This window comes from Rattus norvegicus, chromosome 15 (assembly GCF_036323735.1).
Source record: "Rattus norvegicus strain BN/NHsdMcwi chromosome 15, GRCr8, whole genome shotgun sequence".
Taxonomy (NCBI): Eukaryota; Metazoa; Chordata; class Mammalia; order Rodentia; family Muridae; genus Rattus; species Rattus norvegicus.
Genome location: NC_086033.1, coordinates 13,716,854 through 13,739,583, shown reverse-complemented (window position 1 = coordinate 13,739,583; position 22,730 = coordinate 13,716,854). Strand labels below are relative to the sequence as shown.

The following is a 22,730-nucleotide window of genomic DNA, read 5'->3' as shown; positions in this document are numbered from 1 at the left end:
GCCCCAGTCTTCCCTCTTATTAGCCATATGAACATGTAGGCAAGCTATCTATTTTTTCTAAAGCAACTGATGTCATTCTGTGAGAAATGTCTTTGAACTACTTGGACATCCGATTACCATTACTTAAGAGGGAAGCTGTGTAGATCATTGGCCATCATTCTCAATATATACTTCCCAGTCACTCTCACAGCAGTTGTAGATTTCATCTTATGACTCACTACATATTTTGTTAGACACTGTGAAAGGCTGATAGAAGTGGCTTTTCAAGTGTCGTTGTTTTCTATGAATATCGTCTACCCTGCAGTATCGAGAAATGAACACTCAAAGTCACAATGCATTCAGAGCAAAGAGTCATTACACAGCTCACGGAACTGCCCTCCCTTGTTCCTCCTTTTCCTTCTTTCCTTGCTTTCTTCCCTTAATTTCAACTGACTCTTGTCTTTAACCAAGGCAGAGTCTGGCTAGAATCTCAGAACTCTTTGGAAAATGACAAAATTAAGTTGGCACCATGAGAACAAAACCCTTTGCTTCTTCACTCTTAACATTACCATTTCATGCCCACCCTTGAGGACCTCATGGAGCCACACTTCATATGTGGCACTACCCACCTGCCCACCCATGTGTACCTCATACAGCTAGCTCCATCCAGCATACACTACCAGCCCCTACCACTGGAAGACCACTCAGAGCCATGCACCTCATACAAGTAACACAGTCCACCCTGTAATCACTTCATAAGAAGCCTGGATACCTGAAGAGCCATATTCTTCCCACAATCCTCCTGACTACACACCCAACTTCCCTATGTCTACTGTCCCCACCATTTGCTTTGAACAGAGCTCACTCCACACAGAGCAGCTAGAGCAGAGACTGAAGGAAGGGCCATTCAGAGCCTGCCCCACATGTGGCCCATACGTATACAGCCACCAAACTAGACAAGATGGATGAAGCAAAGAAGTGCAGACCGACAGGAGCCGTACATAGATCTCTCCTGAGAGACACAGCCAGAACATGTCAAATACAGAGGCAAATGCTAGGAGCAAACCACTGAACTGAGAATGAGACGCCCATTGGAGGAATTAGAGAAAGGACTGAAAGAGCTGCAGTGGCTTGAGACCCCATATGAACAACAATGCCAACCAACCAGAGCTTCCAGGGACTAAACCACTACCCAAAGACTATACATGGACTAACCTGGGCTCCAACTGCATATGTAGCAGTGAATAGCCTTGTTGGGGCACCAGTGGAAGGGGAAGCCCTTGGTCCTGCCAAGGTTGGACCCCCCAGTTTAGGGGAATATGGGGGGGGGTAATGGGGGTGGATGGGAAGGGGAACATCCATATAGAAGGGGAGGGGGAGGGGTTAGGGGGCTGATGGACAGGAAACCGGGAAAGGGAATAATATTTGAAATGTAAATAAGAAATACCCAAATCTAATAAAAATGGGGGGAAAAGAAAAGAAAAAAAAGAAATTCAGGAAGAAGAAGAGGAGGAGGAGGAGAGGAGAAGGAGAAGAGGAAGAAGGAGAAGAAGGAGAAGGAGAAGGAGAAGGAGAAGGAGAAGGAGAAGGAGAAGGAGAAGGAGAAGGAGAAGGAGAAGGAGAAGGAGAAGGAGAAGGAGAAGGAGAAGAAGAAGAAGAAGAAGAAGAAGAAGAAGAAGAAGAAGAAGAAGAAGAAGAAGAAGAAGAAGAAGAAGAAGAAGACAACAGCAGCAGAGGAGAAGACCAGCAAGGAATGTGCTGCCCTTTGAATGCTGGTCAGGCAGAGGAGAACCTGGAATCCTCAGCACAAGTTCCACATCAGAAAACAAGGTCCCAAACCCTCGGAAGAAGTCCTGAACATTGTACACGTCTCCCCAGAAATAAGAAAGATGATTTGAGCAAAAGAAACACACAACTAACACACTATTTCAGATGCGCACGTCCTACCACAGGAACAAAAGTAAATGAAAACCATGACAGTATGTCACCCACAAAAGTTCCTAATCTCACAGTAATAAATCTGATTCAAAATGACCTGAGGGATCTTACGAAGAATAATCATAACTGTGAGCAAATAATTCGGAGGACATCCCAAAAAAGTAAAAGAACTATGTCCATCCCTGTCTGGCTTCAGATGAATGAGACTTGAACTATGATTTAGTTATTAGGCTCTGTGCAGTCACTGGGGGATTACCTCTAATCCAATTCTCTAACACTAGACCGGCTACTTCCCCAGTTGTGCTCGCCGAATACCTGCTGCTTCAATCTTCCTGGTTATTTCTGCTCGAGCAGTTTGGTGTTCTGGGGAGGCATTTGTCTCTGAACCGTGCTGCTGCTCCGTCATGACTAATGAAGACCTCCTGTTCTCTCCATCTTCTCCTTCTCTATGCTCCTTCTCTCTCCTTTTTTCCTTCTCCAACTGTCCCTGCCTGTGATCCCCCTCCAATTGGGTAGCTCAAAACTCTATCTCTCCATTCTCCCCAGTAATTTGCTGTAGCCATTTTTATTTAACCAATGGTTTTAAATTGGGGAGTAAGTTTTGCACAACAGAGGCTGATGTTTGTAGAAATTTGTTCTTAGGGTACAGCATTTAGCATTTGACTACATAGCATCATCTGAACAACTCCCAACAAAGAGTCAAATTAAATAAGGGTATCAACCCAAGATATGAAAATTAAATTAAAAAAAGGGAATTGCTGAAGAAAGGCCAAACAGAAATGATGCTGGAAATGAAAAACTCAGTCAGACAAATTAAAAACTAAGTGGAAAGACTCCCCAACAGAACAGCTCATGTCAGAAACAGAAAATGGGCTACAAGAAAAGGTAGGAGGATTATATCACTCAGTAAAAAATCAATGAGAATTTCTAAATAAACATATGAACACCCAAGGAAGAGCTTGGGAACATCATGAAAAGACCTAAATTTTGAGTTATGAGAAAGGAGAACAATACCATAGCAAAGACATAGAGGATATTCTCAATACAATCATAGAAGAAACTTTCCCAAACCCAGAGGTACCTATGATATTACAAATTAAATGGACCTAATAGACATCTATAAAACATTCCACTCAGACATTAAAGAACATACATTCTCCTCAGCATCCCATGAAACCTTCTCCAAAATTAGCCACAAAGCCAATCTCAAGAAAAAGAGAAAAACTGAGATAACATTCAGTATTCTATACGACCACAGTGAACAAAGCTATGTCAACAAAAATAGAAAGTGCACGGACGAAATAACACACTACTGAATAATTACTAAATCAGAGAAGAAAAAAGAAGGAAATTTTAAAAATCACTGGAATGGAATGAAACATACAAAAATCTGTGATATGAGTCAATGAAACAAGGAAGGCATCCTAAGAGGAAAGTTTATTGAATCATGTGCCTACATAAAAAAATTAGACAGATAACAAATTGATTACTTAATGATGCACCTGAAGGCATTTTTTTAAAAACCCAAAAATTGTATACTGAAGAGATAATCAAAATAGGTGTTGAAATTAATGAAATAGAGGTTGTGCTGGCTAGTTTTGTGTGTCGACTTGACACAGGCTGGAGTTATCACAGAAAACGAGCCTCAGTTGTGGAACTGCCTTCATGAGACCCAGCTGTAAGGCATTTTCTCAACTAGTGGTCAAGGTGGGAGGACCCAGCCCATTGCAAGTAGTGTTGTCCCTGGGCTGGTGGTCTTGGGTTCTATAAGAGAGCAAGCTGAGCAAGCCAGGGGTAGCAAGCCAGTAAGAAACATCCCTCCATGTCCTCTGCATCAGTTCCTGCTTCCTGACCTTCTTGAGTTCCAGTCCTGACTTCCTTTGGTGATGAACAGCAATGTGGAAGTGTAAGCCAAATAAACCCTTTCCTCCCCAACTTGCTTCTTGGTCCTGATGTTTGTGCAGGAATAGAAACCCTGACTAAGACAGAGCTGAAAAATTAAATTTGTTCTTTAGAAATATTAACAAGATTAACAAAACTTTAGTCAAATTTAACCAAAAAAAAAAAAAGAAAGAAAGAAAGGAGAAGACTCAAATTAATAAAACTAGGGGCTGGAGAGATGGCTCAGTGGTTAAGAAAACTGACTGCTCTTCCAGAGGTCCTGAGTTCAATTCCCAGCAACCACATGGTGGCTCACAACCATCTATAATAGAATCCAATACCCTCTTCTGGTGTGTCTGAAGATAGCAACAGTGTACTCATATACATAAAATAAATAAATCTTAAAAAAAAATAAAACTAGAAAAGGGAAACATTTGAACATCTACTGGGAAGAATTCAGAAAACAAAGGATATACTTTTTAAATCTATACTCTACTAAACTTATTAATGTAAAAGAAATTGTAACTTTCTAGATGTATGTGACCTACTCATATCCATCCCCCAGGGCCCAACTGATACAATGCAAGTTCTACCAGAATCTCAAAGAAAAAAAAACTACCATCACTACTCAAATAACCCATAAAATAAAAACAGAAAATTTGCTTCCATATTCTTTTTGTGAAATCAGTGTTATCATAATGCCAAAGCCACATAAAGACCCGACAACAAAAAAACAATTAGAGGCCGACACTCCAATGAACAAAGAGACAAAATAAAAAAAAAAAAAATCTCAATATAATACTTGCAAACCAAATTCAAGGAAGCATCAGAAGAGATTCAGGGTGTTTCGACGAATGCAAATCAATACATGTGACACAAATGAGTTCAAAGACAGAAATCACATGATCAACTCATTAGAAGCAGATAAGGCCTCTGTCGAAATCAAAACTCCATAATAAAAGCCCAGGAAACTCTAGGAATACAGGAGACATATCTAAATATAATGAAAGCAATACACAACAAGTCAACACCGTGCTAAGTGGAAAAAAACATCAAAGCATTTCCCTAAAAGCAGGAGTCCTACTGAGACATCCACGTTTCCCAGTCTTGTTCAATATAGTAATTGAAGTCTGAGCCAGACCTAAGACAAGGGAAAGAGATTAAGTGGATGCAAATAGGAAAAGAAGTCAGAGTTCCTTACTTACAGATGATGTGCCTTATAAATTAAAATAAGATTTAAAAGCACTCACTTAGAAGACAAGAGAAATCAACTTTGCTCCCACGTTGAAAAATAAGAGCTTATAAGTAAACAGATTTGCCACGCCAGTTTAGTTGATCCAGTGTTTGATGCTGAGGTAAAACAGATGTTAGGGAACCTAGAAATTCCATCTCCCATCTGTCTCCATTCCCACTCCAAGTTACTAAGGCTCACTGGAAAGACGGATCACTCAGGGAAGAGGCGTTAGGCAGATGTGTGCAAACTCCATTTTAGATTTTGTTAGTTCAGTGCACAGGGACACAGCTTCCATCAGCCGGCACCTCTACCTTGTCGCTTGATGGTGTCCTCTGGCATTGACGTGCTAGAGAGTTAACACACCTGTGCTCCAAAGAGGCCTCTCGCGACTCTTGTAAGATCTAACGCAGATTCTAATGGTTCAGAGCTCTCTGCAGCCATCAAAGAGTCATCATTCTCCAGCCTGTACCTCTTCTGCCTTCAAGTACATGCTTTAGAATGCTTTCAGACGCGTCAAGCTCCGTTCTGGAAAATTCCAACCTGGAGTTTTGACCAAGGACTTCTCTCTGTATATTTCATAGCCCAGTTTAAAACTTTTTCTCTATGATTAAAATATGCATTCCAGAGGTGTGTGTATATGCTGTCAGTGTGAGGGAGGATGGCGGGGGTGATTTAGTAACACTGGCGCTTGTGACAGACAGAATGACCCTTTTGCCCTAGCAAGAATATCTAGGTCCTAACTTCCATAGTACATATTATACTGTTATGACGCGGTGAACCCTGAAGTTGTGATTAAGTAGAAGAAAGAAGTCTTGGATTGCCTGTCCCATCCCATCTTAAGAGTTTGTCATATGTAAGGGGGAAGCAAAAGACACTGAAAAAAAAAATGCAAACATTGAGACGGATAAGTGGTTGATGGTTTTGATGACAGACAAGAAACATGAACCGCCTCTAGAGGACTCTTCCATGCCTTTTCTAGGAGGGCTAGAAAGACAGTTCAGTGAGACAAGCACTTGCTGCCCACACAGGAAGACTTGAGTTCTGTTCTCTAGAATGTACCTAAGGTCCTGTCCATAACCTCGACATTCCTAAACAGAGGCGGAGACAGAAAAATCCTCCAAGGCAGCAGCAGTCCAACCTGCCTGGCATATGTGGCAGTAAACATCAAAGAAACCCTGCCTCCTGTGACAAGAGAGAAGCTGTGATCCGACACCCTCTTAGCCCCTGCCCTCCGCATGCGCACTGTGGGCAAGCATGCGCACTGTGGGCAAGCATGCGCATACACAAAAAATAAGGAAGTGAGGATGTTAAATCCCACAGGTAGGGTTGCTTTATCTGTCCGACCTCATATTTGCTGCCCCGACTCGGCTCGTCTGCTCAGTCTGTTCCAGCCACGTTTGCCTCCCTATTCCTCATACATACCACAGAAGCCCAAAATGTATCTTTCCAGGACATCACCACTCACTCATCTCCTTTATGTCTCTGATCTCGTAAAGACGGTATTTCCTCACCGTGGGCATTTTCTCTTACAACTTCACATAGTGTTCGTTTTCTGCTCTACTTCCACCGAACACACGAACTTTGAGAATGAGAGACAATCATGTGTTTGTTCCCTGCTGTATGCCCAGTTCCAAGGACAGTGTCTGCCCCACAGTAGGTACTCCGTTAGTACTTAGCTTAATGAGAAACAGAGTAAATAGAGTCTTCCTTGCTAGTTATGTAGATTTTATGTGACGTTGAATGCATTTGAAAGCTTGTAAGTGCATGCCATTTAATTAGGTCAGATTTTATGGTCCAGTTCTATTGGTTGGGGCACGTAGCTAGGTGTTTATTTCTGCACCTAATAATGCCTCGCTGCCCATTGCCCTGAAAAATTAATTAATTTAACTTTTTAAACGTATATTTTGTTTCAAAAACAAAGAGCTTGGTTTCACAGTAAAACAAAGCAGCTCTGTTCCTTGTCAGACATCAGGGACTGGTGAGGACTATAATAAACTGAACGTGGACTCCTAGGTAACAAGGGTGGCTACTGCTCAACTCATCAACTCATGTAGGGATGTGGGGCCTACTGTGTGAATTTAGAAACACGGATTTTTAAAATACTAAAATTGAGGTGGAAAATATTTTATAAAATATATGTGTAGATATATGTGTTTTGTGTACACATATATGTATAATATATATACCACAAGAACACTGGATTCAGTCACAGTATTCCATATATTTTAAGAAAGTTCTTCTAGGGTAGGGAAGAGTAGCACAAATTTATTGTCCTGACCAAGAGACTGAGGCCAGGGACTGTGGGTTGGAGGGCAACTTAAGCTATAGTATGAGACCCCATCACAAAAATTCAAAACAGAGAGGCATTCCTTTAATCCTTCCTGTGTGCTACAGGAAGCAGAGGCAGGGAGATTTCAGTAAGTTCCAGACTTTCCAGGACCACACAGTGAGACTTTGTCTAGAAGAAGAAGGAGAAGGAGAAGGAGAAGGAGAAGGAGAAGGAAAAGGAGGAGAAGGAGAAGGAAGGAGAAGGAAAAGGAAAAGGAGGAGAAGGAGAAGAAGGAGAAGGAGAAGGAGGAGAAGGAAAAGGAGGAGAAGGAGAAGAAGGAGAAGGAGGAGAAGGAAAAGGAGGAGAAGGAGAAGAAGGAGAAGGAGGAGAAGGAAAAGAAGAAGGAGAAGGAGAAGGAGAAGGAGGAGAAGGAGAAGGAGAAGGAGGAGAGCCTGTAACTACACTGTTGAATTTTTGTTTAAGATGGTAAGATGATGTTACTTGATCCAAAGTACTTAAAATATCCTTTGAACAAAGCATCAGTAAGACATGTTACATGCTTTTCTTCATGCAAAGTAGAATCTGTTACTTTAATCAATAAGGAAATATATAAAATAGAGTAAAACTTAAATCATCTATATATCCTTCCCCATCTCTCCAACTCTACCATTTCTACCTGTAATCTCCAAAATAATCCTTGGTACATTCTTAGTATTTGAATTTCCTTGAATGTCCAGCCCACCTAGCTATGAATCAAACACACATTTAAAAGAGATATTCTTGAATTCATACTTCTAAAGCATTTACAGTCCACAGTGTGCATTTTGCCTGTGTATCAGAGTGTGTTGCTGTGACACTGTGGCATAGATATAGGGATGTTGTTTCAAACCAGGACAAGCTGGCCTAGCCCATCCTCTACCCTAAACTCTCCAGCCCAGGGTTTGAGCTGCCCTTCCCCCAAGAGGCTCCTCCCTATATAATCCATTTTGGTTACTTGTCCCTCCTTTTGTACCTTCGACTTCCTGGCTTCTGTACTTGGCCTCTCTCTCTTTTCCCCTCCCCCTCTCCCCACAACGTTCAGGGTCATGATCACTCTGGGCTCTCCCAGATGTGTGTGTCTCTGGCTAGGCTCTCCCACATATTTACAATGAACTTTCTTCTCCACCATGTCCTTTCCTTTACCTTATATTATTATTATTATTTTTCACTCATGCACCAGTTACTTTATCTTCTGCAGATATCTCCCCTAGTTCTTGATATTACAAACGGGCCACATACATCTTTTTCACTGTGCAGTACTGTAGGTAAACCTTCTACGGGTGGAAGTTTGCCTCCTGAAGTTCCAGATTTTAGATACAAGTAGAGACGGCCAGTTGCCTCCCAGAGAACTTGCCCTGATGCCCATTAATATATATGTGAAAAGATTTTGATAAGAAGGTAGATTATCCAATGAGGTTCAGTCAAGAAGAGCTAGAGTTCAAAAGACCGTCTCCAATGAGTGCTCCAGGGCAAGTGAAAAGGAGCCCAGAGGCTGACAATCCAACCATTGCTTCAGTAGCTAAGAGTACAAAGTCGGAAACACTAACCTGAGGCAGCAAGCAATAGGAGGAGGAGGAACCGGGAAGAAAGCATGGTTGATTCAAGTGCTCCAGCTGCCACAGAGACACTGTCCCAGCTCTCTTGAGTTGGCTAATTTCTAAGATGTTCACATTCTTGCTGCAGTCACCTTATTGAGACATGTCTCTAGGCACCAAGTACACATTTCCTTAATCTGTAAAATGACACCTTCGCCCTGTGAGGCTAAAGCTCCAGCAACTGAATTTACTTAAACCAGGAGGTAAAAAAAAATCTCTGACTCTGGAGTCAGAGGACAGTGGGGGGATGGGTTGGGAGGGGATGTTTGGTGGGCGGTGGAAAATTGACTTGGATATTTGGGGTGGGAGTGTGTTTGGGATGAGGCAGTGAAGGGTAGAGGGGAGGTGTTGGAAGTGAGGAGGGAGGGGATGGCCTGCTTTAGTGGAAGCTTTTCAGGAGATGTGCTCACTGGGCTCGGTCCATTAAGATTCAAAAGGATTCCTTTAGAGTGACCCCACTCCCAGTGTCACCTCCTGCTTAATGTGTTTATTACACCTCACCTTAAAATCAAGAGCCAGCCTGCCAGATTTACAGAGGGATCTCAAGTTGCTAAGCAGAGCAGATTAGAGAGGAAATGCAAAACCAGCCTGAAAGTGGCCAAGGGCCATCCCATGTTATGACATTCAAGTTGAAACCTTCAGTAGTAGAAGGACCTGCTCTAAGACTACCAATGACAAAAGACCTGGCTGCTGGGAGAATTCACACAAGAATATCTGGAAAAGGCAGCAGAGTGCTGACCTCAGAGCTGAGTATGAGCTGTGGATCCCATTTCCATACTCACAAAGCTTCTCAAAAATGTTTAGTTCAGTAACAGTTGATTGGCCCAATATTTTACAGTTTGCCAGAGTTCCCACCCCTCTCTATCACACCCCATTGCTTCTCGCAAATCCATTCCAGGTTCCAGCAGGGATCCGTGTCTGCCATTTCTAATTTAGAGAATTCAGTGGATTGCTATCTCTATAGGAGTCAACTGTTGCTATGGTGACTGAAATAGGATTATGCAATCTTGTGTGTGTGTTCAACAGGAGGCTATTGCTGAGAGCCAGGAATGCTGTGTTTGAACCAGGCTTTGACCTGTCATAGATGAGTCATTGGTTTTCAGAGGGACATCTACAAATGGTCAGGAAGCGCTCACACAGGGATGGCTCCATGCCATGTGCTGCGAGGACTGCTGAAAAGAAAAAGGTTTATGGGGAATCACGCGTTTGTACTATTGTCTTTAGTTCTGCTGAATATTCCTTAGTGAAACCGCCATACTCTTGTTTTGGGGTTGAGCCTCACTCATTAATAGTTGACCATCATTATAGCCTCAAAAGTGTTTTCTTATACTTCTTCTTGGACTATGGTAACACCCCAGCTCTGTAGCCAATCCCCTCTCTGTCTCTGTTTATGTCTATGTGTGTCTGTCTATGTGTGTGTCTCTCTGTCTCTGTCCATCTCTGTCTCTCTCTTTGTACTCTGACCACCCCGTCACAATCTGGTGCTTGAACCAGTTTCTTCCCTGATGCCTTTTCCACAGGCGCTGTCTTCCCTTTGCAATGCATCTTCTGAGCAGTAATTTTTAAGACATAAGCACAATGGTCTCCCCTGCCTCTACATCCCCATTCCTGACACACTGGTATTTGCCACCACGTTTGCCTACTTTACATCCACCTCTTGCTTCACATCCAATTCTTGCTTGTGTGGTAATTTGCTCTTTAAATTCCTCTTCCAATTCCTAGGGTAGTTTGTCATCTCAAATGCCACCTCTCTAAGAGGCATTGCCTTGGACCCTCGATAACGTTTTCTACGGTGGCCTTTTAGTTTCCTTCATCAATTCCTAAAGCAACATCTTTGTAAAAGCACAGACTTCGAGTTCCTCCTCAAGAATCGTAAATCCTGGCAGGAATTACAAGTGATTTCTATCCAGACTGTATGCCATTACCTAGAAAAAAATTTACACGGACCACTTCCTTATAAGCTCTGCTAAGTTCCTTTCTCCTCACTCTGAAGAGCAAGCCAGAACTGCCTTAAGCTGGTTTCTAGTTCATTAGCTTATCATATGCACACCCTGTCTTTCATCTCATGGGCCTGAAACATGAAGATCTTCACACAATGACTCTCACTGTGCAGCTTTCAGACACGAGTGAGAGGCTTTCCTGGTCCTCCCCTCCCCCTCCGGCGTTGCCCCTCATCCTGTCTCTTATCACTGCCCCCCTTTGTATATTTCATAGCATTTCCTACATTTAATTAGCTGAAATTATTTTTTTCATTGTGTTTGTGTCAGACTGTCCCATAGCACTTTAAGATAATTCAGTATTTGTGTGTGTGTGTGTGTGTGTGTGTGTGTGTGTGTATGTGGGGGGGGGGGAGGATGGGGGGATTGGATTCACTGCAGCTTCCTTGGTGATCAAAGCAGAATCTAGCAACCACTAGGCCTTCCAATATTTGCTGAGGCCTGAAAGGCAGACTCCATCCTGGTAGGAAGTGTCATTGATTCGTATTTTAAACACAAGAAAATTGAGGCTCAGAGTTTTTTTCTCCCCTTTCCTAAGGTCCCAGAGTTTATTAGGTACAAAACTAGGCTTTAAATCTAGCCTGACCTCAAAACTGCTATCTCGTGTGCCCTGCTTCGTTTTCCCTTGGCATTTTTCTTTTTTTTCTTTCTTTCTTTCTTTCTTTTTTTTTTTTTTTTTTTTTTTTTTTTTTTTTTTGGTACCCAGATTACATGCTTTAGCATTGTTCTGTGACCTACTGGACGTCAAAACTCACAAAGGTCTCAGCCTGTTTCACACAAGTAGGCTTGCACACAGAGAGACAGGTACAAACATGAACACACATTCACATGAATAAAAATACCTGTCTCTTCCTGACATAAAACTGATCACGGCCCACCATGCGTTTGATTGAATCCAACAAAATGAAGATGTAATAACAACCATTATGTGTAAACTCCTGACAAAGGAATTGCTCACTTGTGTATCTATTCACTCTAATACCTATGATCCTCACCAAGAGGAAAGAGGAAAACCGTACCTGAACGGAGCTCCAACCCACGTGACCAAAGCACCTCAACCACAGTGTAGTACAGGCCCCTACAGTGTGGGCCAGGAGTCACGTGACTCCTGAGACATCCGTGTTTCTTTCTGCAGCAATCTCTACATTGCTTGAATCTCCTATAAAGCTATGGCACCCGTAGCATTCCCATTTGAGAGATGAGAAAATAGGCACAATACGTGACAGTGACGGGACTCAGGCCACGGCCCGAGGCTGGAGCAGGAGCTCAGACATAGCGTCGGACCACACCATCATAACACCTCAATGATACGTATTTTATTCCTGCCTTTTCTCTAACTGCTGAGTTTTGAACCCAGAATCTTGAGGGTTTTAAGTGTGTGCTTAATCTTAAGTCACACCACCACCCCCCAGTCTCTTGAACCATCTAAAGTTCTTCTCCCAAATAGTGAATTGTACAAAATCCCACGTACCAAAATTGTCAGCATCGCCTGGGATGGTTAGACATGTGCGTTTATTTCGTCCCATCTCAAATGTACTGAGTTGAAAGCTGCGTTTCAATAAGACCCCCAACTAAACGCTATGCACATAAATGATATGCATGACCGATGGATACACACACAGGAAGCAGAGTAATTTATATACCTTTCTTCAGCTTTCCTGAGGAGGCGTTCTTTTTAAGCACCCAATCCTACTGAACTAGCTACTCAGAGAGCCAACGAGGCCTGAGACGAACCTATATCCCAGTCTCTGCTGCCACCTTGTGGTTACGTCCTCACCTAGGCAGGATTTTTCTCTTACCCAGAAATAATGTGCAAATGGCTCAGGTACTGAACTTCTTTAGTTTCGTGCTTTAAAAGACTTCAACAGAAACTCAGGATGTAATGAAATAGCCCTTTCAGCGACTACCGAGACATCCAACCAACAGCTGGCTTCTTCACTCGTGCACCACACCACGGGAGAGCATTCGCCTTCCTGAGGGGTGGACAGAAAAGTTCAGACCATAGAACATCGTCCTCCCTATAGAACTCACACACGGATACCTAAATGTGATTATCAATTATGCTGTGACTTTTTCATTCCGAATGTGCCCTCTCTGTGTAGTATTTCACACAGTACCAAGGAATTTCCCATGCTTCTGTCACATGCATCATTGGAAGACTGTGAAGTAAAAAACGGCCAGTCCCACAAATGATCGTGCTAACATCTGGAAGAGAATGAGGGGGGAGGTTTCAAATGTTTGCTCTGTGTTTTGCTCCAAACAGCCCAAAATTAGACCGTGATCTCAGTCACGGGATGATTTTGCTTAGAAGTTCTCGCTGAAGAGCTAAAGAAATCCAAAGCAGTTGGCATAGCTGAAACTGACAGCGATGGAGCGCCCTCAGTTTTGTCGACCAGAACTCCTAAAGCTTGCCTATCGGAAGATTGGCCAGTACCAGAGAATTCAGCAACCCAAAAGGAAAAGTGGCTCATTCAAAGGGAAGGGGATAGAGAGGTAGGTAACCTTTCCCATTAGTACCTTTGCGAGGGGGAGGGGGCGGGTAATTAAACAAGATCCATTTGGAAAAGGCAGTGTCTCCTTTTAAACATTATAATTTAAAAATATAGACTGTAGGTATTCCAGGGAGGAGGGAGTGCTACATCAGATGGGATGTGATGTTGAAGTCATGTTTCACAGTATTACAGCCTCATTTTAATAGGCGGAAGGAAGGCTTTAACTTTCCATCTAAGCTTGAGTTTTAATGTGTCGTTAATGTCAGTATTAAGATACTTTTTTCAATATCAGTATTTTAGTCTTCTCACCTTCCGCACCAATGAACACCCAATTTTGAAAATGCATTAGTGCTTCCCGTTCCCGGCTACAGCAACATTCGCAGCTGAAATGTGTCCTAATCCCATTTCACCTCTGCACCCTCTTCAACGGAGCATCAAAATAACCCTAGACCTGGTATTTCTCGCCAAAGGCAAAACTGTCAAGACATTAGTAATGTGAGCATACCGCATGTTAATTTTGAAATTCAGTTTGACAGTCTGGTTTCCAGTGTATCTGGGCATCGTTTGTAGTAGACCCAAAAGCAACAGCCCGGAGAAATGCAAGCGAAGTGTTCATCCGAGATGCTAGAATGTCACAGATCAACCCGCTAAACTTCACGGTGTCAATTGAAGTATTGCAGGGACGTTCACTGCCTCCAAGAAAGCAGGGTTTACGGAGGAAACAATGCAGGCAAATAAGCTGTACAGACAAACGGAAACAAACAAGAGACGACTTTAAAAGGTCCATCTGTCACAGGTGTCACAGGAGTCCCTTTCCCAGGCTCTGGGACAATTGACATTCTCTAGCGTGTTATATAAATCTGTGGAGGGAGAGGATAGAAGACACGCATGGGTGTTTGCTTGTTGTTTCTGAGTCTGGTTCTCTCGGTACCAGCTCAGGCTGGCTTTGTCCTCCAGTGTTAGTCTCCTGAAGGCTGAGATTACAGATTGTGCCACCACTGCCTGCTTACAGCGAAGCATTCTTTCTCTAACCTGAGCGGTTACATGGAGGGCATCGGGATCCATGAACATTCTGAAATGTATTTCTACGGTGTGTCAGAGTGGCCATGCACTTACTTCTGGCAGTATAGGTTATTAAAACGCTGAGCTTACTAAGGGTCTCAGAGGTTCCACAGAAGGTGGATACTGACTGACAAGTGGGTTATCTTTGGGCAAGTAAGGAAGTGGAGCATCTGCTTAAGGGCACTTTATCGCCACCTACAGGAAACGCATTGTAACAGCCATGCAAAACCATTAGGACTCAGTGTAATTAGTGACCCCAGAAGGTGCTTGTGAACATTTCCTCCTAAGTGGGAGGAGTCTTGCCCACGAGGTTGCCTTCCTTTCACCTCTAGAATGTGTGTCTTTATTTGATCCTAATAATGTCTGTCACATATTGAAGGCTTTATTAGGATCCAAACATAAACTATTTCTTTTTTTTTCTTCTTCTCAGATTTCTGGTAAGAGTATAGCCATCATCAAAGGAAAAAACTAAATCTTGAAATTAGATAGATAGATAGATAGATGATAGATAGATAGATAGATAGATAGATAGATAGATAGATAGATAGATAGATGATAGATAGATAGATAGATAGATAGATAGATAGATAGATAGATAGAATGCCCAAGGTTGTATGGTCAGCATGTGCAGTTTGGAGTGAGACTGATACCATCTGACTCCAGTGATCAAATGCCCAAGAGTACTTCTTCCCAGGATGAATGTCTCTGAAGCTGATGGAGCAGTGTTTTGCTGGGAGATAATTTATATTGGTACCTGAGATTCGTTAAGTAGTATATGAAGTACATGTTAATGGTCATTAATTTAATTCAATCCAAATTAGGAAATGTGTAACAAAGAAACGTAATGCTCCATGCAGTGTAGCAACATGCTGGGATTTTGCAAAGTAATCATATCACGCTAGAGCTGGGGTTTCACGCTTAGAAAATGAAGATTTATGTTCACACAAAATCTTATGCCCTGTTGTTTATAGTTTTGCTCATAATAGCCCCCAAAATGGAAACAATTCAAACATGTCCTTCGATGAGTAGATGGGTAAATACAGAGTGATATATCCATATCGTGGTATATCACTCAGCCGTGAGAAGAAAGAAGACATTGTCTCCAGTGGGGCTTATGAGTACAATGCTTGTCTAGTATTCCAAGGCCTGGATTCCATTCCCAGCAATAAAAACAGAACAGAACAAAACAGAAACAAACCAGTGCTAGAAGCTCGAAATGCTATACACTGCATGTATCCATTTAGATTATATTCTTGAAGGAATAATAAGCAGACAGCTGTGCAGCCTGTGAGTAGGGTGTACATGTGGGGTTGTGGGGTGTGCTGGTGTGAGCACATGTATGTGCTTGCACAGAAGTCAGAGGAGAGCATCGGTTGTCTTCCTTTCTGGCTCTCTGCCTTATTCCCCTAAGACAGGGTCCCTTGCATCCTGGAACTTGCTGTTTTCCCACGAAGCTGGCTGCTCAACCGGTCCTGATAACCTTCCTGTGTCCATATCCCCATCAGCTATCTCATGTATGTTCTAGGGATCTGGACTTAGGTCCCCATGGCTACCATGTAAGCACCGTACTGACTGAGTCATGTCTCCAGACAATTTGTATTGTATCCTTAATGCATTTTGCTTGTTTGTTTAGATGGCAAAGAGCTGTGTCTAGCCACTTAGCCAAGCAGAACGTGTTGGTCCCCAAAGAGGAATCACTGAATGAAAGTGATGTGGGGTTTCATGAAGGCAGAAGCAACCGAAAGAGAAATCTGGTGAAGAAGATGAAGAGCGCTGTTGGGAAAATGCTGTCTTGCAAATGTGGAAGCCAGTCAGCCAATGCTGGCAGGGAGAGCTTTGTGGAGCAGAAGGGAGCAGTCCCTTCCAACACACAGGGCCTGCTGCCTAGACTTGTGAAGGAACTTCCATCTCCCAGGTTATTTACCAAGCCGAGGATGAGGAAGCTCTCACAGACTGGTAACCAATGGCAATTTAGTATTAAATGGTCAAGAGAAATGGTAAAATGAGGATAGACGGCGGTTGGGATGTTGAATGTCCCCAAAGACCCGTGTGTTGCCTTGTCCCTTTGGGTGTTATTATTAGGAAGTAATGGAAACTTTAGGAGCGGGGGTGGGGCTGATGGAATTTCTAGAAATCACTGGAAGCATGTTCTGGCTTGGCAATATGGATCAACCCCTCAGCCCCCATTAACCCTCCTCCTCAACTTCCTGATCATAAAGTGAGCTTCGCTCTACCACTCCCTGCCCACCGTTGCTACTTGTCACACCTAACCGAGGCCAGGCACTGGACCTGTTGAATCATGGGCTGGAAAATCTAAGACCCAAACCAAAAGAACCGTTTCCCTTTGTAAGTGAATTACGTTGGGCATTTTGTTAGGGTGACAAAAGCTAACTTCTCCTCTAGCGTGGCAACTCCGAGGAGCTTGTTTAAAAGGCAGAATCTCTGACTCCACTTAGACCTGCTGGGGAGGAATCTGTCCTACTGGGCTTCCTCTCAGTTGGCTCGTATATATACGCAATTTGATATATGTATATTCTGTATATATAGTTAGAGAAAAATAGATTATATTGTCTTTAAAGTTCCTCTCAGTCTGGTTAATAAGTTGTCAACTCCCTCTTAACTCCCTTTTATTTGCTCTTTTCAGTCAGGGATTCTCTGTGTAGCTCTGGCTGTCCCAGAACTCACTCTGTAGACCAGGTTGTTCTCAAACTCACAGAAATCCACCTGCCTCTGCCTTGTGAGTACTGGGATTAAAGGTGTGCGCCACCACCTCTCAACTTCTAAGCTCAGTTTTAATTTAAATGTATATGCATGCGTACACGCATGTGCACACACACACAGAGAGAGAGAGAGAGAGAGAGAGAGAGAGAGAGAGAGAGAGAAAATCAAACTACTGTAGGCTTTTGGTATTCTTAACAGTTCATTTCAGCAGCAGAGGATAGACAGAGAATTGCAGGAATGAAATTTAAAACTGTCAAAGGAGACTCGGTTTTTGTTTATGAAATGTTTAATTGTATGCGTATGGGTGTTTTGCCTTGTCTGCATGTGTGCCTGTGCTCTGCATGCTTGCTTGGTGCTCTGAAGAAGCCGGAAGAGGGCATCAGATCCCCTGGCATTTTACTTGCAGATAGTCATGAGCCCCCACATGCATGCTGGGAATTGACTCCATGTCCTCGGAAAGACACCGAGACCTCTCTCCAGCCCATCATCTACATAGTTTTTAAAACCTATTTATTTGTGTTTGTTCTTTGACAGCTTCATGAATGCATATAATGGCTTTGGGTGATTTTTTTTTTTTACCCCTGCTATCCTCTTTCATGGTCATCCCTCTGCTGCTGAAACCCCTTCTCCACTTCCACAAGCTCCTCTCCTACTTACGAGTGTGTGTGTGTGTGTGTGTGTGTGTGAGAGAGAGAGAGAGAGAGAGAGAGAGAGAGAGAGGTCAGTGAGTTTAATTAGGTCTGTTTGCATGAGCATGGGCGGAAATGGAGGTTTATTTGGACAGCTTATTTAGTGACTATGCCTTTGAAGAAAATGACTCTCCCTCTTTCCGTCAACCATTAACTACCAGTAATCCCTGGAGGCTAGGGTGTTGTGAGCCTCTCTCCCCAAACTGTAATGTAATGTTGGTGAGCTCAGTCTTGAGCAAACAACTACATACTTTTGAATATCCTAATACACTGTGGAAGAGCCAACATCCAACCTTAACTTTAGGTCTTTTGCAATGTGGTAAAGCTACTATTTGGGGTTCCATGAGTTAATACAATAACATCGATGTTTTCATTCTCTTCCATAATATTTTTTTGTTTTTGTTTTGTTTTGTTTTGTTTTTGAGATAGAATTTCTCTCTGTAACAAGTCCTGGCTATTTGTTTTGTAGACCAGGCTGGCCTCGAACTCACAGAGATCTGCCTGCCTCTGCCTCCTAAGTGCTGTAATTAAAAGTGTGTGCCCCCAATGCCTAGCTGTAGTTTCTTTTTAAGAAGAAAATGAAATTTAACTTCCAAAGCAATTTTACAGTTTATAGAAACACCGAGCAGAAAAATACAAATTTTGAATCTTCCTTGCCCCTCTAAATTTCCCTTACTGGCCTTTGTGTGTGTAATATATTTCCCTTATTGATATGCCAATGTTGATTCATTTTGTTGTTTTGTTTTGTTTTGTTTTTAAGACAAGACGAGGTCTTGCTAGCCTGGAACTCAATATGTAGACCAGGCTGGCCTTGAACTCAGATCTTGAACAAAGATCTAGCTTATTGATGCCTTTTAAATCAACACAGCTTATATTGGGATCCATTCTTTTTGTCTGTTTGTTTATCTGTTTGTTTTTGAAACAGGATCTAGCTGTGTGGTACTGAATGACCTAGAGCTCACACAGATCTGCCTGCTTCTGCCTTTAAAGTGCTCAAATTAAAGGCACGGGCCATGTCACCCAGTAGGACCCATTCTTTATGCTGTATAGTCTAGTGGCATTTGACGAAGTTATAGCTATTTGTTGCTATCCCTGAAAACCAATATCATTATCTAAAAATTTTCTGTAGCTTTGAAAATGTGCTTTTCAGCATAGTAAAAGGACACACTGCAGTACATGCACCACAGGCTCAGATTTACTCCTCTGCACCCAAGAGAAAACACCTGATTGCTTCCAGCAACCTCTCTTTCCAGCAGTCTTCTTCTTAAAATACCACTAATGCAGATACCCTGAATCTAGTAATTATCCGACATGGACTAACTTATATATTTCCCCGGCAAATAAAGAAACAGCAGGCATGATGGTAAGCTTCCAGTCCTAGCACAAAGGAGGTAGAGGCAGGAGGATCGAAAGTTCACCAGGACAGCCTGCACTGGACCACATGAGAGCTTGTGTCATTTTTAAAAAATGGGTAACAGGGGCTGGGGATTTAGCTCAGTGGTAGAGCGCTTACCTAGGAAGTGCAAGGCCCCAGTTCGGTCCCCAGCTCCGAAAAAAAGAACCAAAAAAAAAAGAGTAACAAAGAGCAAAGAAATAGTCTTTTACCCTGTTAGGAGAGTCCACCAGGACAAAGAACCACATCCCTAAGCTGATCTACCACTGGGCTGCATCTCCACTGATTAATCTGTTAATCCATGCACTGTTTTTTATCTTGGTTGGAACACTCAATCTTTCAAGTAAGATTTCTCCAGAATGTAAGAATGTAGCCCAAACATTACTACTCTGTGCTTTCTGCAACCCAAAGACAATTGCTTTTCTCTATTGAACTCCACAACACTAAAGTCTACTTAGTCAAAAAAAAAAAAAAAAAAAAAAAAAAAAAAAAAAAAAACAACAACAGCAAGAACCCGCTAACAGCCTGAGAAGTGCCTCTCACAGAATTAGGCACCAAGTAAGCAACAGAGCAGTCATGGTCCCTGCTCTCATGTAGTTATAGCATGGAAGGACTTTTAAACAACATGCAGATACTTATACAAGGCAAAAAAAACATGAGCCTATCATGCTATGAAAACACATGATGAGGATTTTAGAGGAATTCAGAAAGGGCATCCTGAAGAAAGGATCTGACAGGTAGATAAGAGTTAGGGAAGGACAGGGTGGAGAGAGCAGATTCCCAGGACAAAGGATGAACACATTCAAATCACAGAAGGGGACTGGACCAGGCATAAGATATGGCAGAATCCCAGGGAAGGCAGAGCAGGGAGCTAAGGAGGGGCTGTTTGAATACCCGGTAAGCACGTGGTAGACAACATTGAGAACTTTATCATTTAAGAGTGATAAGAAACCAACGTATATCTTCAAGCTGGGTTTTATGAGATCTACTTGCATTTTTAAAGGCCACAATGTGGAAATTAGGATTAGAGTATGAGTGGATACAGGGAGAAAACTGAACCTGCATGACATTAATCACGGTAAGGCAGACATTAGTTTACATTTTCCAGGGCATTGGTGATAGGTCAAAAAGCAATAGTCAGAGGTAGAAGTGACAACATTTTAGGTGGAGATGGTGCTGTAAAATATAATGCAGTGGAGGCATACCTGGAAGGCCCATCCGGGGGCAACAGGTCTGGTTTGAAGGGGGTTTATTGGGGGAAGGGAGAGGAATGAGGACCTGGGAAAGGGTAGAGACAAACATGTAGACAGGCAGGCAAATGGGAGCAGAGCCATGAGGGTAGAGAAGGGGGAGTACAGAGGACATACAATGTACACACACACACACACACACACACACACACACACACACACACACACGCACACACGGGGAGCGGGGAGCTGGGGCGATAGGCACTCCTTTTCTACAAAGCTCACAAAGTAAGCCATTGCTAAGTCCCCGGGAGGAGCCTAGTGGAACTGCCTGTAAGCTAACATTCCTCCCTTTTTGTTTAACTAAAAATGAGGAACTTGTAAGCAGTGCCTGACAGTGGGGCAGGAGTGAGAACATGGTGTTTAGACTATTTCCTGCTGACTTTGGTCTGGGTCATCATGTTTGGGGACCCTAAGAAAATTGAGGTGCTGGCCAAGGGATAGCTGGCTGTGTCACTGTTGCCCAGGGTCTGTGAGAATATCTGCAACTAAGGAAGTGCAGGTCCAGTTGAAGCATCTGTGAGGCTAGACCAACCCATGTGTGGGTGGCCACTCTGGAGCGTCCTGAATGCAGATCTCAAGAAAACACCTGGATGTCGTAGGACAGTGGGAAAGTATATATATCGGGGGCAGAAGATAAAGTTAACTAGGTGAAGGAGAAAATTTTTTAAGTATACATTTGAAGCCCCTGCCCTTGGTAGTTGTAGGGAGGGGATTCTCAAAACCAAGGAAAAGGGGAGGAATCCCACCCTCTGGAGTAGGCAATAGGTGTGAAAGTAGGCTGTTGATTGACAGGAGTACTCATCTGGAGTCTACTTGACCCAAGGAGATCCAACTTGAGTCTCTGAAGCATAGTTTTTAAGTGTACAAAAAGACATATTAGTATTACCATTGTTTGTAATCTGGACTGAAATCTACACTTTAGAAAGAGGCAATAGTCTCACATCTTTGTGACACAGGAGAAGCTGCGACACAGTGGTTATGTAAAAGCATGAACATTCCATAAGGACAAAAGCTTTCCCTGGAGCTCCCTCCGATTTGATTTTCAGTGTGACTAGAGACTGTGAGAGAGGGGCTTCTTCTTTCTATGCAGAAGTCTATACTTAAAGATGAATAAGGAAAATTAAAACTCTTCAGTTTGTGATTGTGATAAATAGATCATATGGTGGAAGGCTTTACCAGAGGTAGACTAATAATTCATCAGAACTCCATCGATCAATGTTAGAATTCATAAGTTTCAAAGTCCTATTACAATAGTAGCATATCGGGGGAGAAACCTGAAGAGTTTTTCACTCTTTTTTGTAGCAGTGAATTAGTTAACCTGCTTTGGCTCCTGGCAGGTCACTCACACGAGGCACCCACCTAAGAGCACTCTGGATTCGTAAATTAAAGACACGTGCACACCAGCTAACTTAGTTAGGCTTTGACTAGCTCAATGTCTGGGCATCTCTAAACCTCCCCGCAGCCAGCACACTCTCCCCTCTGGCATTCCTGACTTAACACCTCTTAAATCTATATTTTATCTTGTTGCCCTGGCTCCTTCTGGGAGGCCTCCTTATCTTTGCTGCCCAAGAAGCTTCTGGGCAGCCTTTTTGGGTGCCGCTTTCCCTCTCGTACCTACATTTTAGCTGTTACTCCCTCTTGTTTCTTCCTGGTGTGGTCCATCCCACTCCCTTCTGACTGAGATCCTTACTTTCCTTCCTGTGTTTCTTCTCCTGGGAACCTAGAAGTCCCATCTGCCTCTCTTTCTCTCCCCCCCCCCCTCTCTCTCTCTCCAACTATTGGCTGTTGGCTCTTTATTGATAAATCAAAAACTAACTGGAGACAGGGACCGTCAACATCTGGACATACAGATTCCCAATTTGGGGGTTCCAAATTAAGACAAAGCATTAGAACCAATTCCCAACTCCTTTTATATATCTTAAGTCATGTTATCATCACTTAAGCTTTTACTTTCATTTACCAACCTTAAAACACCTTGTTAGACCCCCCAAATACTTTCTTAGGTTCTCATGAGTTAAGTTTTTATATCCTCGGATCTTACCTAAACTTTACAATTTTTTCCTATCCAATTATTTACCATGAGTGAGACACGGGTGGCTGATCCCTGGGAGCAGTCATTGTAAATGAAGAAGAGTAAACGTTACATCTGAAACCTGTTTATCTTTTCACATGAAGCCTATGAGCAAGG

General features: G+C 42.8%; 2 protein-coding genes across 3 annotated transcripts in view; one reads left to right on the top strand and one right to left on the bottom strand.

The window, feature by feature from the left end:
• Cdhr18 (cadherin related family member 18) overlaps positions 1-9,094 on the bottom strand; it is a 90,444-nt gene extending 81,350 nt beyond the window's left edge. The window contains exon 1 of one of the 2 annotated variants that reach the window (NM_001308479.1): positions 8,888-9,094. In NM_001308479.1, coding sequence (NP_001295408.1) covers positions 8,888-8,933 — 46 coding nt within the window. In that variant the 5' untranslated portion in view covers positions 8,934-9,094. The remainder of the gene's footprint in view (positions 1-8,887) is intronic. The other variant, XM_063274070.1, reaches the window with a different exon arrangement.
• Positions 9,095-13,300: 4,206 nt separating this feature from the next.
• C15h3orf49 (similar to human chromosome 3 open reading frame 49) overlaps positions 13,301-22,730 on the top strand; it is an 18,604-nt gene continuing 9,174 nt past the window's right edge. The window contains exons 1-2 of the mRNA XM_008770644.4: positions 13,301-13,425; positions 16,120-16,442. Coding sequence (XP_008768866.1) covers positions 13,301-13,425; positions 16,120-16,442 — 448 coding nt within the window. The remainder of the gene's footprint in view (positions 13,426-16,119; positions 16,443-22,730) is intronic.